The following is a 14,987-nucleotide window of genomic DNA, read 5'->3' on the forward strand; positions in this document are numbered from 1 at the left end:
GTTTATACACGCGTAAATTTATCATACGGAAGCATCAGGGATTTTCGGTATAAATATACACTATACTCGAGAAAGATTTTTTGGTACAAATACATACATACATGTGTATATATAGGAGGAAAGGGGCCACGCCATAATCAAGGACACAGGCTCGCGTTGCGTTATAGTGTCGTGGCGATCGGTTCTTCCTTCTCGCTCGCGATATGTGCGGGCGCGCTCTTGATTTCGCATCGCCATAAATAATTTGACCGCCGAGTGAATGAGCTGGCCGGCCGGCTTTCCTGGAAGATGGCCTCACTCGCTTTTTTTTTTTCCTTCCTCTTTTGCCTTTTTCTACACAGCTATAGCTAGCCACGCTGCTTTGTTTCTGCGTATACGCACGGGTTAACACTTTTTTGGGACGCTTGTGCATATAGAGAGAGAGAGAGGCGTTTGGGTGATCTACAAAGTTGCGAAACTTGGCGAGCGAAAGATTTTTCTCACAGTAACTTCTGGTCGGGGTTTGGCTGTACGTGGGTCATGGGAACGAGATTTTTTACCGTTTCTTCGACCATTAATTGATGATTATATAGGAGTATCGAATACCATCGCTAATTTCTTGTCATTTGCAAAATGACGGGAGCAATCAGATATAGCGATTTTACGTCATAATGTTAGAACATGAGGTTTTTGCAAAATTTCTCAATGATTTACCAATTGAATGCACGTCTAATCGTATACTCGATCAAGTAAAAGTAATCAACAAGTTTGAATAAAAATTAAATATTTCATACTAAAGCCGTTGGACTGTGTGATAATTTTATTTGGTGGAAAGATGCCGACGTGGTACACCAAGAACGGCGAGGTCCAAAGAAAGAAGAAAAAAAAGAGGGAGAGAAAACGCCGGCGCCGGTGCGAGCGAGGCGCTTTATGCGCGCGTCGTCGGTGCATCGGATGACTGTGCCGCGTATATTTATACCCACGGGGGTGTAGTAATCATTTTGCTGGAAACTTTCCCAGTCTCGCCAAATCGATCCGGCCTCGGGGGGGAGGGGGGTACACCCGACATCGTCGTTGGGTATATACTGTACGTGTGCACGTGCCTCCACGCGTGCATCGCACTGTGTAAACTCACCGTATAGCCGTCTATCGCTAATCTATCCCTGTTTTTTGTGTATTGTCTTACCTTCCTACTCCACCCCCACTTTTTTTTCTATTGTTCATTTTTTTCTTCTTCTTTTTTATCAGGCAGGCTTTTGGTGGATTTTTTTTCGGGCGCTTCCGTAGTCAGGTGTAAACAACAAGGAACAATTAGCGTTCAATCCTTGCGACTAATCCTTTTTTGGGATGCATTAGCTAATTTTTTTTTTTTTTTTTTTTTTTTTTAATGTTTATTGCCATGTAAAAATTCAGTTACATGTTATTTGTATCACATAGTAATGAATTGTATTTTTCTTTTTGTTCCAGGTAAGAATACGCCCATCCATTGTCCATCTATATCTTCTCGTGTATGGTATGGTGATGTTTTTTTTTTTTTTTTTTTTTTTAATGCCAATGTGACGACCACTGAAATTTCAAAGTTTATGATTTTTACTGTTTGTATAACTTTTGAATAACGCACTTTGGCATCAGAAACTAATCTTAAATTAAACTTTCCCCCTTCAACAGTAACAAATGACGTAAAGAATCTTTGATTTGTACGTTCAAGTTAGGGCAGGAATAAATCAACAAAAGTAACCCATGATTATCTTATACTGATTCCAATAAAATCCCTTGTTTGCGCAACGCGAGAAATCGTGTACCCCGAAACAAAAAAAAAAAACCAAAAAAAAAAAAAAAAAACAAATCCACCCACATTACGCAACGAATAAATCCGATCTAAACTCGCGCTTCGACGCACCGATTTCCTGGCCCGCACGTGTATAACATCACGTACACTCGATGTGTGAGTCTTCGAAAGTGGGCCAGGGCCTTCCTCGGCCCGTTTCTCCCAATCAAAAGGGGAAGACGAAGAAGAAGAAGAAAAAAAAGCCCCTTTGCTCGTCGGCGTTTCCGCGAAAAGAGAACGAGGGTCCGGCCGAATTCATTAGGGGCCTCCTCCCGGTGACGTCCAAGGTTACAGGCAGCGCCTCTTCTTTCCATTGCTCGAAAAATAAATACACGAAAATATCGGCTCTCCGCGGCGCTCTTCCTCCTCCCTCTTCATCCGAGCGCCAAACTGACAACTTCATAAATTAAGTCTCGCGAGCCGACCTGCTATTACGGTCCCGCGGCCCGTGTCCGTAAGAAAGGAATATCGAAAAAAATTTTCGGAAAAAGTGTGTGACGTATATTCGGCTCACTTGGAATAATATATATATATATATATATTGCAGTACGTTAATGATAGGGTGCCCGAACGATTCGTCTATCGTATGAGAGAACACTTTTTTTTCGTAAGGCACAAGAAAAGTAATCATCTGAAAAAAACGATTCATCAAAATTTGGTTTATATTAATTTTCAACTCGTGTGTCTCTTACACGAGCGAGTGCTTTGAGAATGTACATGATTTTTTTTTTTTTGTCAATAACTGCATAATTTACCTTTTAATTGTTTCACAGAACAAGCACAGTTTGTCCATTAAAAGAGTCTCGATTTGTAAATAAATCTGTCATTTTTTTTTGGTCAATATTCTTGTTTGTAATGATGTCTGAAACCACCATTGAGACCCACCCGAAGGGGTTTATACTTGAGGCCTTCATTGCGCCAAAAACCAGGATGTTTATTAATTAAAAAAACATCAAATATTTTTATGTAAAAAAACCCAGCAATAGTCACAAAGATCCCTCGGAAGAGCTCAAGCAGCCCCGCACGGAGTAACCGTGAATGAATAAATAAGAACCGTATATATACACGGGGAGCAACGAAAGGGGTCGAGTCGCCATACAGCGCAAAGAAGGAAAAGAGCTGTACTTATCACGAAGGTCGCGCGCTTGAGGGTGTTTTGTGCTCACACGTGCGCGCGCACACTTCTGCGGCGCACGCGCGAGCAAGGGTTCGTTCGTCCCCGGGTCAAGGTTATAGCTTCTGTTTTTTTTTTTTTTTTTTTTTGTTTTTTTTTCTTTACTCCTGCGGTGCGTACATGTACATAATACCTTGCGCAAAGGGCTGGGAGAGGGTTGCCTACTGTACACACAGCTCCCCGTGATCCGATCCGTTTCGGCGGTTTTCAACGATTTTTAATGTGCTCATGTTCTTCCTCTTGTAACAATACGAGGCTCTCCTGTCAATCGTCTTACACGTCGATTTTATTGACTCCAGTTCGATCGTCTTGGTGGGTCTTGAATGCATACATTTACGCAACTGTTTGTTGAATGTATCGTGTTTTCTTACCCGCAGAACAATGAATCCTATTCGACACGATTCATATGATGACCCTATGTGCTCAATCAAAGTAAACTTATACAAATTTAATAACCTGTGAATGTCAATCCCCAAGTAACGTCACTATGTACAACAATTCCTCCATTACCCATCATTGAAACGAAAAAAAAATAATAATAATAAATAAATAAATTAAGACAGCTACACCCAATTCGAGCTTAGGAGCCAACGACAGTTATTTGCAGCGGTGAAAAGTAAAAACAGCATTGACTACGCTTATCACTCGAATTTAACACCGCACACGGAGGAGAGAGAGAAAAAAAACAAAGCACGAAACTTAAGTACTTTCACAACGAGTTTTACGAGTCATGCGAGTGCACTTAAACGTCAATATGTTCATGCACTGTACTTCGTGTGCGGGTACGACCAACGCCGTTCTATCAGCTTGGAGATTAATTACGCGTGAGCGTGTAGTTTTTTTTTTTTTTTTTTTTTTCTCGAGCTCATCGTGTCAACTTCGTATTTATATGTGCCTTCCAAGTGCACGACGAGTCATAATAACGTCGCGTATATGCGGGACAGTACGACGAAACGGTTCCAGGAATCTTTTCGCTCTTGCCTAGATTTTAACGAACGTTGATAAGGCTATTTCTACTAGGTTAATGTTTCCTGGACGCCTATGCAATGGCAGTGTATGACAAAAAAAAAAAATCTCACAATTTCACGTAGAATACGCACACGTGTACGAGAGACCCAACTTAACCTAACTCGGGCGTTTACGTTTTAAACGCATTGAAAAACGTCACCCACGTAAACTATACGTATCAAGTAGCATGGTGTTCTTTCATTAACATGTTTGCTATTATTAAAACTACCTATAAGATACTTATGGTCCTAACGATCAATTTCGGGTATCGAGTTACTCCCTGATTATAGGTTATGTCGAAGGGGAACATAACCTCTCAAGTGTAAGAATCAAGTATCTCGACTATTTTTATAGTAAAAGACGCATGGATCGGAAATGCGTGTTGATTTCCGCGGAGTGAAAGGTCGTATCGTCGCCGAAACGCCGCACCTCTGCAACCATCAGAGCCCCAAACACACATCGTTCCGCAGAGTGACTCCTTTGAAAACGGAAGTCCATAAATAACCTGCGTTGAAACCCCCCCGAGCGCGGAAAAAGAGGGCAAGCCGGGACCATTAAAATTCCCCAAACTAAATATTCCATCCTGTCTCCTCCTACGCGGCTGCTGCAACCCGAGGCTCGTATACGAATATAACCCCCGTGGGTGCGTGACAAATGTGTAAGTGCAAGAGAGAGAGAGAGAGGCACGCATTATATCCCCGATAAAGAGAAGAAATTCAGCTGCATCGCGACTCGCTCGGATTTTCCAGCCCCAGCGCGACGATTGTCACGCACACGCGCCCAAAACACCACACTTATGGACCGTGAACCGTAATCGCGTCCCTCTTGAAGTAGCGCGAGCAAACTCTGCGGTGGTAGTGGCACCCCTCTTTTTTTTCGGAGGAGCAATAAACCCTTCCTCTCTTCCGTCTTGGCCACCGATGTTGTAATATGCATGCGTTGATGTTGTACAAAGATGCACGACGCGTGCAAGGGTTTCCGCCCCTCCCCCCCCTCTTTGGCTGCAATTTGAATGTCGCGCCCACCCACGTACGATGACGCTACTGTATTGTTTTTTTTTTTTCTGCCACGCAAAGCTGCTCATTCCTGATTTGAATAAACTTGAGTTGTTTGCAAAAGACAGGGGCAGAGGGGGTTGGAATTCGAAAGGGCGTTGCCACTTTAAAATTTGGGTTATTGAAAATTGGGAGTAAAATGTTTTCTGACCTTAGCGTACTTGTATCTGTAATATATTGTATTCCTCATTGCTTCCAACATTTATTCATCCAACATCCTCATACTACTAATGATGAAACCAAAAGTGTCAGAAAATAATGGCCTATGCGAGGGCAAAAGCTCACCTCTTTTCCAACCCTCAACGACCCTTAGCAAAAATCCGAATAAAAAAAAGACTCCGAGTACGTGAAGTGAAAAAAAAACCATGTTCAGTTGGAACGACTTCCTCCTGCGATGCATCTCTTCCGCGGAGAGTCGTGCAACGAGAAAAGGGAAAGAATTACACTGTGCGCTCGTATGCACGGCAAGTGAATAATTTGGCATTCTCTGCTGGTATACGCGTATAGGGTGCAAGTACCGAGGCATGCTTGATGCAGTTTCATTACCCTCTATTTCTATTTTGCCAGATTTATTTGTTTTTCCCTCCCTACGTACCCTTTTTTTTCTCGTTTTGCGGTCTGTTTCAATTTTCATCGTTGTTTTTTCTTCTTCGATAACTGTGCTCTTTCATCCCCTACGGATCATTGTGAAGCGGTGCTTGCTTATACTTGTGCCTCTTTTTTTCCTCTTTTCAATCAAACAATGAAAATGTATAATTTCATAAAATGCATATACAATGGTAACATATAAAAAAAAAAAATCAAATCGACGTTCCCTTATTGACGTTTTCTTATTAAAAAGTGTCCAGTTTAGTAGAATTGGTGTAAATACTTGGTACTGTAATGCATTTAAAAAGAAAGTAGGTATACTTAAACACGTTTAACACAGTTGAATTAACAGTGTTTTCATTGGCGTTTTCGAGTTAGATTCCTTATAGTTTTTGCGAATAACTCGAATTTCTTATTTTATTTTTTGTTTCAAGTGCATTGGAATGGCAAGTATCCATAACTTCCCCCCCTCCCTCCGCCGACCAAACAGCCGCACAGCCTCGACGATTTAAGAAATGCATGCGAGTCATCTCCGGGGGATGAAGCTCCAACCACCCACGTATACATGATTTTCGGCTAAAAAAAAAATTAAAAAAAATAAAAGGGAGGGTGCAAAGGTGTACGACGTCATTGTCTCGTGAAATGGCTAATTGGGTGTGGGATGAGGAGTTCCACGAGAGCAGATGCTCAATTATTCACGCGGGCCGTGCACTCCCTTTCGCGCGGTTTATCAGTTCAGCTCACTGGAGAACGGGATTTTTTTTTTTTCTCTTTTTTTCGGCTCTAAAAAGAGGGTTGGGCCAATTACCTGATGCAAGTGAACACGCCGATTTTGTCACTCGAATTTGCATGTACCAAGTGCAACCCCCTCCTTCCTCCTTACTCGTTCTCGGTTAACTCCAATTGAGTTGCGCTGCCGCGTGGGGTTTTTGTGGTTCCTTCTTTTCTTTTCCCCCCTGCATGGGTTTGTCTGTCTTTTCGTTGCAAACGAGGGTGGATGGGTGCCACGTACTACTTGCGTTCACTGTTTTTCTATCGAGAGTATGGCTCATTGAAGTGGCACCACGCAAATTGGCCGTGGAACGAAAGTGAGGGTAAGGACAAATTGTCTGACGGAAGGTAAAAATTTTCAGATAAATCCTCGTGTATTTCTGACAATAGAAATGGACAAAAATAATGTACAGCCCCTCGGGTGACTTCGACAACTAGTAGTTAGGATCGATGTGTAAAACGTATCTAAAACAAGGATCTTTCAAAGTAAATAAATCATGTCGATTGTTTTTATCAAAAAAGTTATGAGCAACAATAAATTAAGGAGAGGAACATTTTTTTCCAATACAATTAAGTTACGTATCCCTATTGTGCCCCCTACCTCCAACCCCTTTAAAGAAATCATTAGTGACATTCAAACAAATCATCTATACTGTAAGAAATCATTATTTCTCCAATCACTTATTGTGTCCAAATTCATAGGGACCATATTATAACAGCAGCATTAAAATGAGATTTCGTTAATAAAATGATAATTGGGAGGGTCCATAATGGACCATAACGAAAAACTTCGATACGCCTGCAGGTCGTTCTGAGCTAACGGGTCCCAATTTGCGAGTGATACAACAGTTTTCAGCCCCCAGAGGCACTAAACACCGAGTTAGGCAGGAATATCGATCGTCAAAGACCGATTGGCTATAACCTCATCAAACCCAATACCCCCATTATCCCGACGCTTATGGATTGCGTACCTACAAGCGCGTCCGGTCATCGTATCACGTAGCGGCAGCTCGTCGGTTCGTCGGATGCAATGTATGGTTACGTATTTAATATAGGATGTAGAGAAGAAAAAAAAAAAAAAAAAAAAAAAAAAAAAAAAAAAAAGAAAAAAAAGAGAGAGGGTCCTGAAACGAAATTCGGCTCCAACCGACTATTCCTCGCTAGATTGTCGCGCATCACGTGCCAGCTGCTCCTTGGCAACAGCTGCTTTCGAGGGAAGAGGTGGGAGGTTAGGAAAAGGGGGGGCATCCCCATCCCTGCATATATGCGAATACACACGTAGTTTTATGTATGTATGAAAAAAGGGACTTGAGCACTGGCACAGCGGCGAACTTGAAAAAAAAAAAAAAAAAAACTTCGACTTTTGCCCTTTTGTGTCATTTTGATATACGTGTTGCATCAAAAGTAAGCCAGTCCTTAAACATCAGCAACAACGTGTGCTACTCCCTTGCACATTTAGTGCATTTGTGTGCCTAGTTTCATTGCATCCACTTGAGATTCACCTTTTTTTTCGGCCACTTTTGAGTTGAAGGTAGCTTTCGATGGAGTTTGACTTTACTTCGTTTCGAGAGGCTCATACAGTATCTTAGGGCATCGATGCTTTTTGGTCATATGAGCGTGGACCAGTGACTGGACAAAAAAAAAAAAAAAAAAAAAAAAAAAAAACGTTTGGTATACAGTCAAGGGGTTTGCAGATGTTTTGTCGCACCCTCCGTGGATGTAAGGCATTGAAAAACTACTAGAAGTACCACCAAAATCGGTCATTTCATCGTCGTATACGGCACTTTAGAAAAAAGTCACAAAATACACGAATGTCCTTTGAATATATTTCAAATATAATTGTTATTTCACTGTTTCCAGTTAAAAGAGGTGGATGTAAATGATTGTGATACACATTTGACTAGAGATGAGAATAACTATTCGACCCTTTGATGAGACACGAAAATTTATTTTAAAAAAACGCGGAAACCACTTGAAAACCAAAAGGGAAATAGAAAACAGGCCCAAAACTGATTTCGAGACACAAGTCGCGTAGTAATACAATACGAAAAAGGAGTCAAATTTCAGATAGCCAATAACCCATCGTCACGCGTACAAGAGAGACGCCACGTCTTGGGAGGGTGTACCACGATAAAGTGCTGTTGAAGCTTGATTTTTTTTTTTTTTCCAAGGGACCAAGGTATATATGAAAAGTTATTGCAAAGTGGTTACAACAAATACGAGCCAAGTATATTCTGAAAACAAACAAAATCTCCACGCGAAATGATACAAGCGCCAATAACAACTCTCTGTTTTGCTCGTCAAGCGGATCACTTGTAATGACGAATTGTCGAGCAACGAGAACCTTGGATCATCTTCTCTTTGAACGTTGAAGGTCACGGAGCAGAAAGAAAGAAAAGAAACAAGCAAAAAAAAAAAAACAAAGAGAAAGACGAGGGGGAAATTTATGCGCGAGGCTGTCGAATTGAGAAATCATGTGCTCCTATATGCAGGTCTGCGTTGCAGTACTTATTGCGACGAATGGGGTTCACAAAAGAAAGAACACGCAGTCATACTCCCTCCCTCTCTCTTAATATATGTATTCCAATGGGAATTGATGCCTCTACAGTTGAATGTAGGTACATGAAAATTCATGCGTGTGATGTTACGTATGTGCGTGATGGTACACACCCTACATTATCACCATCTTTCGAGTGCAATATACATGCATAATTGAGCCAATGTTGACTACCTACACAACTCTGCCGCTCATTTCTTTTCACACTCCTATTTTTTCATTTTTATCTTGTCACTGTATCCATCCGCACTACACAGGCTGGCTCCTCTTTTTTTTCCAACCAAGTTATTCTTTCGGATGTTGCTTTGTATGTTTCAACAATGAAGGATCCCATACACTTTTAATGTTGTTTACTGAAAGCACCCTTGGCAATAATTGGACTTTTCGCGAGTAACCACCCCTTTTGCGTAAGAATTGAGATAAACCTTTTTTTCTTCTTTGGTACACCTTCGAGAACTAATATACTTTTCAGTCTTTGAAATAACGATCGTAGACCGTATATATGACTTTGCGAATATGTGACGAAAAAAAAGCTCCTTGCAAGTCTACGTGCAATTTTACCGGCATACAAATACATACGCATGTAAGCGGCGCCCCAACGTCAGCACTCGCGTACAATACGCACACGTATACACATATATGGCCAATGTACGCATGAGGAGACGCACGCGCGCGATGTACCGGTGGGCCGACCATCGCCGCGCCTCCACCTCTTTATCTGTATACGTACGAGTGTATATAGTTCGCGCACACTTATACTCGTGCAATTTAGCACCCGAGACAGAGAGAGAAAGAGAGTCCGATACGCTGGTGTTGCAATTTTGCATTCCCGGTCCGTACTCAGTACGCGACGCGACGCTCAGGCGGTCGGACACGTGCTTGCACATAAAAAAAAAAAAAAAAAAAAAATTTATATATATTTTCTCTCCCTTCTTCGCGTATTTTTCTGTCGCTTTCTCAGTGATGTGCCAAGTAAGCGCAACTCGCGAGTGCTGTGTCCCCATTGGGTTTTTTTTCCATTTTCCTTTCGCTTGTATAGTTTTGTGATTGATTTTTCTCTTTCTCTTTCCCCCCACCCCTTGTACTTCCCATTGGGTGAGTTTTACAAGACACACTCCACACAAGCTCAGTATCACATTTTTATACATACATATAATATACACTTGCTTAGAAAAAACAAGCAGAGTACATGGAGAACACGCGCGCTCCACTCGTAATGTGCTGCTGCGATGGATCGTTATAAATCTCTTTTTTCTTTTTTTTTTTTTTTTTTCCGGCCCATGATGTGTGGACACAATGAAAGCTGCGTTATCAAGCAAATGTGAACAAACTCGCGGGTCGAAGCTCCGAAGCGCTTATCTGCAAGGAACCCCCCACTCGTCCAAACAGTCTCGGTCGAAAAAGAAGGAAGAAAAAAAAAAGTATATGTATGGCAGACTCGTACGGTGCCGTGCAATTGTCGCGCTCTCGATAATTATATACTTGAGCGGGCGCGCGAGCCGTAAACACTTTTCACCCGTTCGTAAGTACGTGCACACCATATGTACAGGATGGTCGCAGTGACGCATCGCCGATCGGGCGCGTTTTCTCGAAGGTATGCCCTTGAAAAAGATTAACGAAGGAAAAAAAAAAAAAGAAAAGAAAAGTGTAAACAAACGCAACTCATGCCCCGGCGTGACTCGTCACTTTCGACCCGTATACGCCTATACATATGTACACCCATATACACACCCATATGTATACGTGCGCTTATCGGTATGTATGTAAATTTCATTTTCTCTCCCCGACAGTGCAAGAATAATAAAAATATGTACGTAATCGTAATCGAGTAAGTGCGAGGAGTGCGTGTCGTCCATATGAGTGGTGGTGGTGCGCGCGTGCGTCACGGCAACAACAAGTGCAAGCTGACGAAATCGGTGCAGCGACCTCATACCCCCGGCAAAAGGAGCCATGAAGATCGGCGCGCTAACGATTTTTCGGAGCCATTGCCGATCAGCCTGTTTGCCGTTGGGCAGCCTCGGCTTTGCTTGCGCCTAGCTCTCGGCAACTCTGGGATGTTTTCGCTGCAGCGGCGCTGGGACGAGGGCCCCGTGGCCGGCACTGCCACGGTGCACCGGCAGCGCACCGCATTCGCGGCACCGCCGAACGTTTTGCCCCCGTGAGTACAGATCGTTATGACGATGGGTCATGGATTTTCATTGCCGATTTTGCGCTCAGCACTACACATTTCTCCATCGATTCGTCCAATCTACAGTATGGCTGTGCGACAAAGTTACACGCGTATACCTCGCTATACCACACTGCCGATCGTCCTCGCGCTCTCCAAGATCGGCAGAGCCGAGAGTTTCATTTATTTATTTTTTCCTCTCTACTGTACGAGTAAATATGATTCCTTGGAAGTAAAGAGAGTAATATGTGCTAGTGCGATGTTAGTTGACACAACTGAGTCTACTTTTTCCCCTCGGGCTCTTATCGCTCGTACTATTAATACACCCCCACCGGAGCACCAAGTACCCTGTACTTTTCAACTCGGAAACGCATAGAAAAAAAAAAAAAAGGGACGCGTAGCCAAAGGAGGAAAATGACAAAGCAACGTCGATGCCCGCGTTGTATTGTGTAAGTATGTGAACAAGCACGTATATTTATACAGCCTTGTGAACATGTGCGAGCTGTACAGCAGCGGATCTGGGTCGTACCTAATCTTGAGCGAGCGAGTGGGGGCGAGAGGCCATCGTCGTCGGTGTTGCGTGTTATTTACTCCGAGTGCGTAATATAATCTCGGAGGGAAGAAAATCGGTGAAAGAAAAATTGAACACTCGTTTCTGTATAATACGCATTATATCAATAAACTGAAAAATAACACGTGCACTTTTTTGGGCCCACCTCACATTTCAACCGAGAAGAACACAATTCATCGATCGTTATGAATTCATGATTAAATAGATTATACAACATGCTCATTTTTTCAAAGTAGGTACTCTTGTTGAGCAATATTATACTATTTTTTTATCGTTTGCACGTAGATATGCGATAAAGTTTTTTTTGTGGCTTGAATAATAAATGTTTTAATAAAAATTGGCACAATTCGTCACGAAAAATCTAATATTTATGCCACTCTACTTTTAAAGATGATCTATTACTGTGACCGAAAATCGATTGTTCAGAGGAAAAAAAAAATAATAATGTTGAATTTCACAGCTCTGTCTGGCTATGTTGGTTTTATTTATCATGTACTGTATCGGTGAAAATCGAATTAAGCCGACTTCAAAGCCCCTATCCACGTGGTTGGTAAAAAAAGTTATCAATATCCAATGTCTCTTTGAACCTGGTCCAAAGATCTACATGGTAGTACAGTATATTCCCAAAGGCGATTCAAAAAACTATATACTATGCAGATTTATGCGTCCAGCTTCGCGCATACCTTAGCCAGTCTCTTTGACCTCACGCACAAGTGGCAAAAAAAAAAAATGTGTTTCGATTCGGGAGATGTGCACGTGCACTTGCAAGCGTTTTTTTTGCTCTCGTTTGTTTTCCTCATACCCAAAGACTGGCCAAAGAGTAGCGTACTACTTCTGTAAAGATAGTATACGGAATTTATGGAGTTTTTGAAAGACTTTGAATGACTTTTGAAGTCTTTTTCATGACTTCAAGAGTGCACAGCCCCTTGATATCAGTGCAATTATCGGAGTTGAGGTTTAAACAAAGTTTCGAAGCAGTGCTGTCAAAAATCTGCTTTTGATAGGTGGATAGTGTGCAATGTACACCCGCAGATATGTTACATCTGTATATTTGTCATCTCATCGGGAAACATGAGAGGGATACCGAGTTTTTGTCGGTTTATGGAATTTCTGTACATGAAAAGTCTTATCTTGTGAAAATAATATTTTCCCAATACTCCATTTTAAATAGAGTTAAATAAATATTGTCTCAAGGATAAATATCGTTGTAAAACAATGAAGATAAACGTCTGAATCTGTCATTCAATCCTTTCTACACCATCTTTTTCTCTATTCCTACTTTCTCGTCATTGCTGTACTGTACATACGTACAAACGCGTTCACGCAGATGTAAACGACACGGACACGGATGACGAATTTCTTTCCGAATGTTTATATATGAGCAGTGCTTGACGTTTGCCTTTTTATTTTCTCGCTCCGTTGCATACCTACCCTTAGTTTGCTCGAGACATTGGCATATGTATACACCAATCGCTATCCAAACAAGATAACAACATGCACACTTTTGCGATTTTAAAGATCAAGCGTGAAATTACCCACGAAGCTTAAACTTTGGATCATCAGTGAGAGAGAAAAAAACTTTCAACCCGCTCTCTCCTCTCCATCAGCAAGTATAGCTTCCGCTGACGTCAGTCCAGGCGTATTATACATACGGTAGTGATTCATGCTCGCGTGGAATTTTTTATTCCTCGTAATATGTGTCGCAGCCGCGCTCTCCCGAGTGCCTCCACCGCGTGTGCTATAAATGGCTTCGCGTTTGTTTGTCCCTCTCTCTTTGTGTGTGTGACTTTTCATACGTATTGTACACACCACGCGCTCGTGCTTTTTCAACGATAAGAGTACAAAGCGCGTTGCTCTTTTGCCGATAATGTAGCATCAAAAAGCTTCTATTTTTTTTTTTTTTTTTTTAATAATTATTGTTATTTTTTACTTTTTTTTTAATGTGGGTAAACAATAGGCGTGGGTGTGCTTTTCTCGAACAGTTACTCTTAAAGTTCTTTTTTTTTTCTTATTCGATTGATGTAGTGTATTTATCGATCACGCCTCGTGGGAGCATGCATCGGGTCGTGAAATTCATTACTAGTAGAAGGAAAGAATTCACATCAAAATAAATTCGGTGGGTGAGCGCTGAACAGTCGATACACCAGCTGCGGCACAAAACGTTATTCCCAACGCAGTGAGTCATTTTCAATAAACGCCCACGACGACGGGCGCGTAAGTGTTATGTTACGACGGGGCCTTTCTTCTCGGGGGAAGTAATGCAAGCTTTTCTCCGCGCATCGCAAATAAAAAAATTAAAAAAAAGAAAAAATCATGTATTTTCGATGAACCGCAGGTGGTGTTGAACAATTGTTCTTCGTGTGCATTTTCAAAAGAAACCTTTTGACAATAATGTCACTCGCAACGGCAGAGCATATACATATATAATTACAGACCTGCACTGGTGCAGGATGCGACTGTATATATACACGCGTGGCCAACAGCTTGTGATTCTAATATTAAGCCTCTGCAAAACGCCGCCAAACGCCAGGGAGATCAAAGGCCGCTGTTGGGACGTGTGTACGAGAGTCTGTGGGCATGAAAATAAGAACAGCGCAAACTTGGCCGCTCACCGATGGCCTTTTTTTTTCTCCCCTACACGATACACAACGCGAGTCGTGGGTGTATTATTTTTGAACTCCCGAGCCGCGTAAGAGGAAAGCTTGAGACGTTTTTCGCGAGGGAGTCGCGTTTGAGTGTACACGTGGGGGTAAGAATTTTCTTATTGACTCGGGTGGGCGAAGGAAAAAAACAATAGCCGAAAATAGAAGCATCTTGGGCCGGCGACGGTCAACGACTCGGTTCTCGTTTTTTCTTCTTTTTTTTTTTTGGGTGCTTTGCGCTGACACAATTGGCTAACTGTGTATTATGTACACGTGTTGTGCGTGTGTACGCGCTAGAACAATCACTTTTGTTACCAAAATTATATCCCTGATAACTCTGCTGATTTCATACCTTTTTTTTCTTCCATACAACTTTCACATCGATATTAGTTAAATGGAGAAGTTTGTGGTGAGAAAAACAAATTCCTGTACTGTAGTGAATGATTTTTTTACGATCGATTAATTTTTGATAAAATCCTTCACTTGGGAGGTGGTTCAAAGTATTTCCTCACAGCGCCGTAGTTGGCTATACGTGTTAATTTGTACTTATTCAACATTTTTATCATTCGCTTCCCTACCCTACTACTTTCGACTTTTGATAAAAATAATCATATTACGACGACGTGAATTACGTCAATGCATTCATA

At 41.8% G+C, this 14,987-nt stretch overlaps 1 protein-coding gene across 5 annotated transcripts in view; it reads left to right on the top strand.

The window, feature by feature from the left end:
- Positions 1-14,987, top strand: part of Imp (IGF-II mRNA-binding protein) — a 69,851-nt gene that overhangs the window by 41,584 nt on the left and 13,280 nt on the right. Inside the window, exon 1 of one of the 5 annotated variants that reach the window (XM_089598236.1) lies at positions 10,666-11,118. The exons of the other annotated variants lie outside the window; for them this stretch is intronic. Coding sequence (XP_089454362.1) covers positions 10,817-11,118 — 302 coding nt within the window. The 5' untranslated portion in view covers positions 10,666-10,816. Of the gene's footprint in view, positions 1-10,665; positions 11,119-14,987 lie in introns of those variants that run through there. 5 annotated transcript variants of the gene reach the window in all.

Source organism: Copidosoma floridanum, unplaced genomic scaffold, assembly GCF_036245765.1.
Source record: "Copidosoma floridanum isolate Cflo_tuat_1 unplaced genomic scaffold, Cflo_Japanese_pri ptg000006l, whole genome shotgun sequence".
Taxonomy (NCBI): domain Eukaryota; kingdom Metazoa; phylum Arthropoda; class Insecta; order Hymenoptera; family Encyrtidae; genus Copidosoma; species Copidosoma floridanum.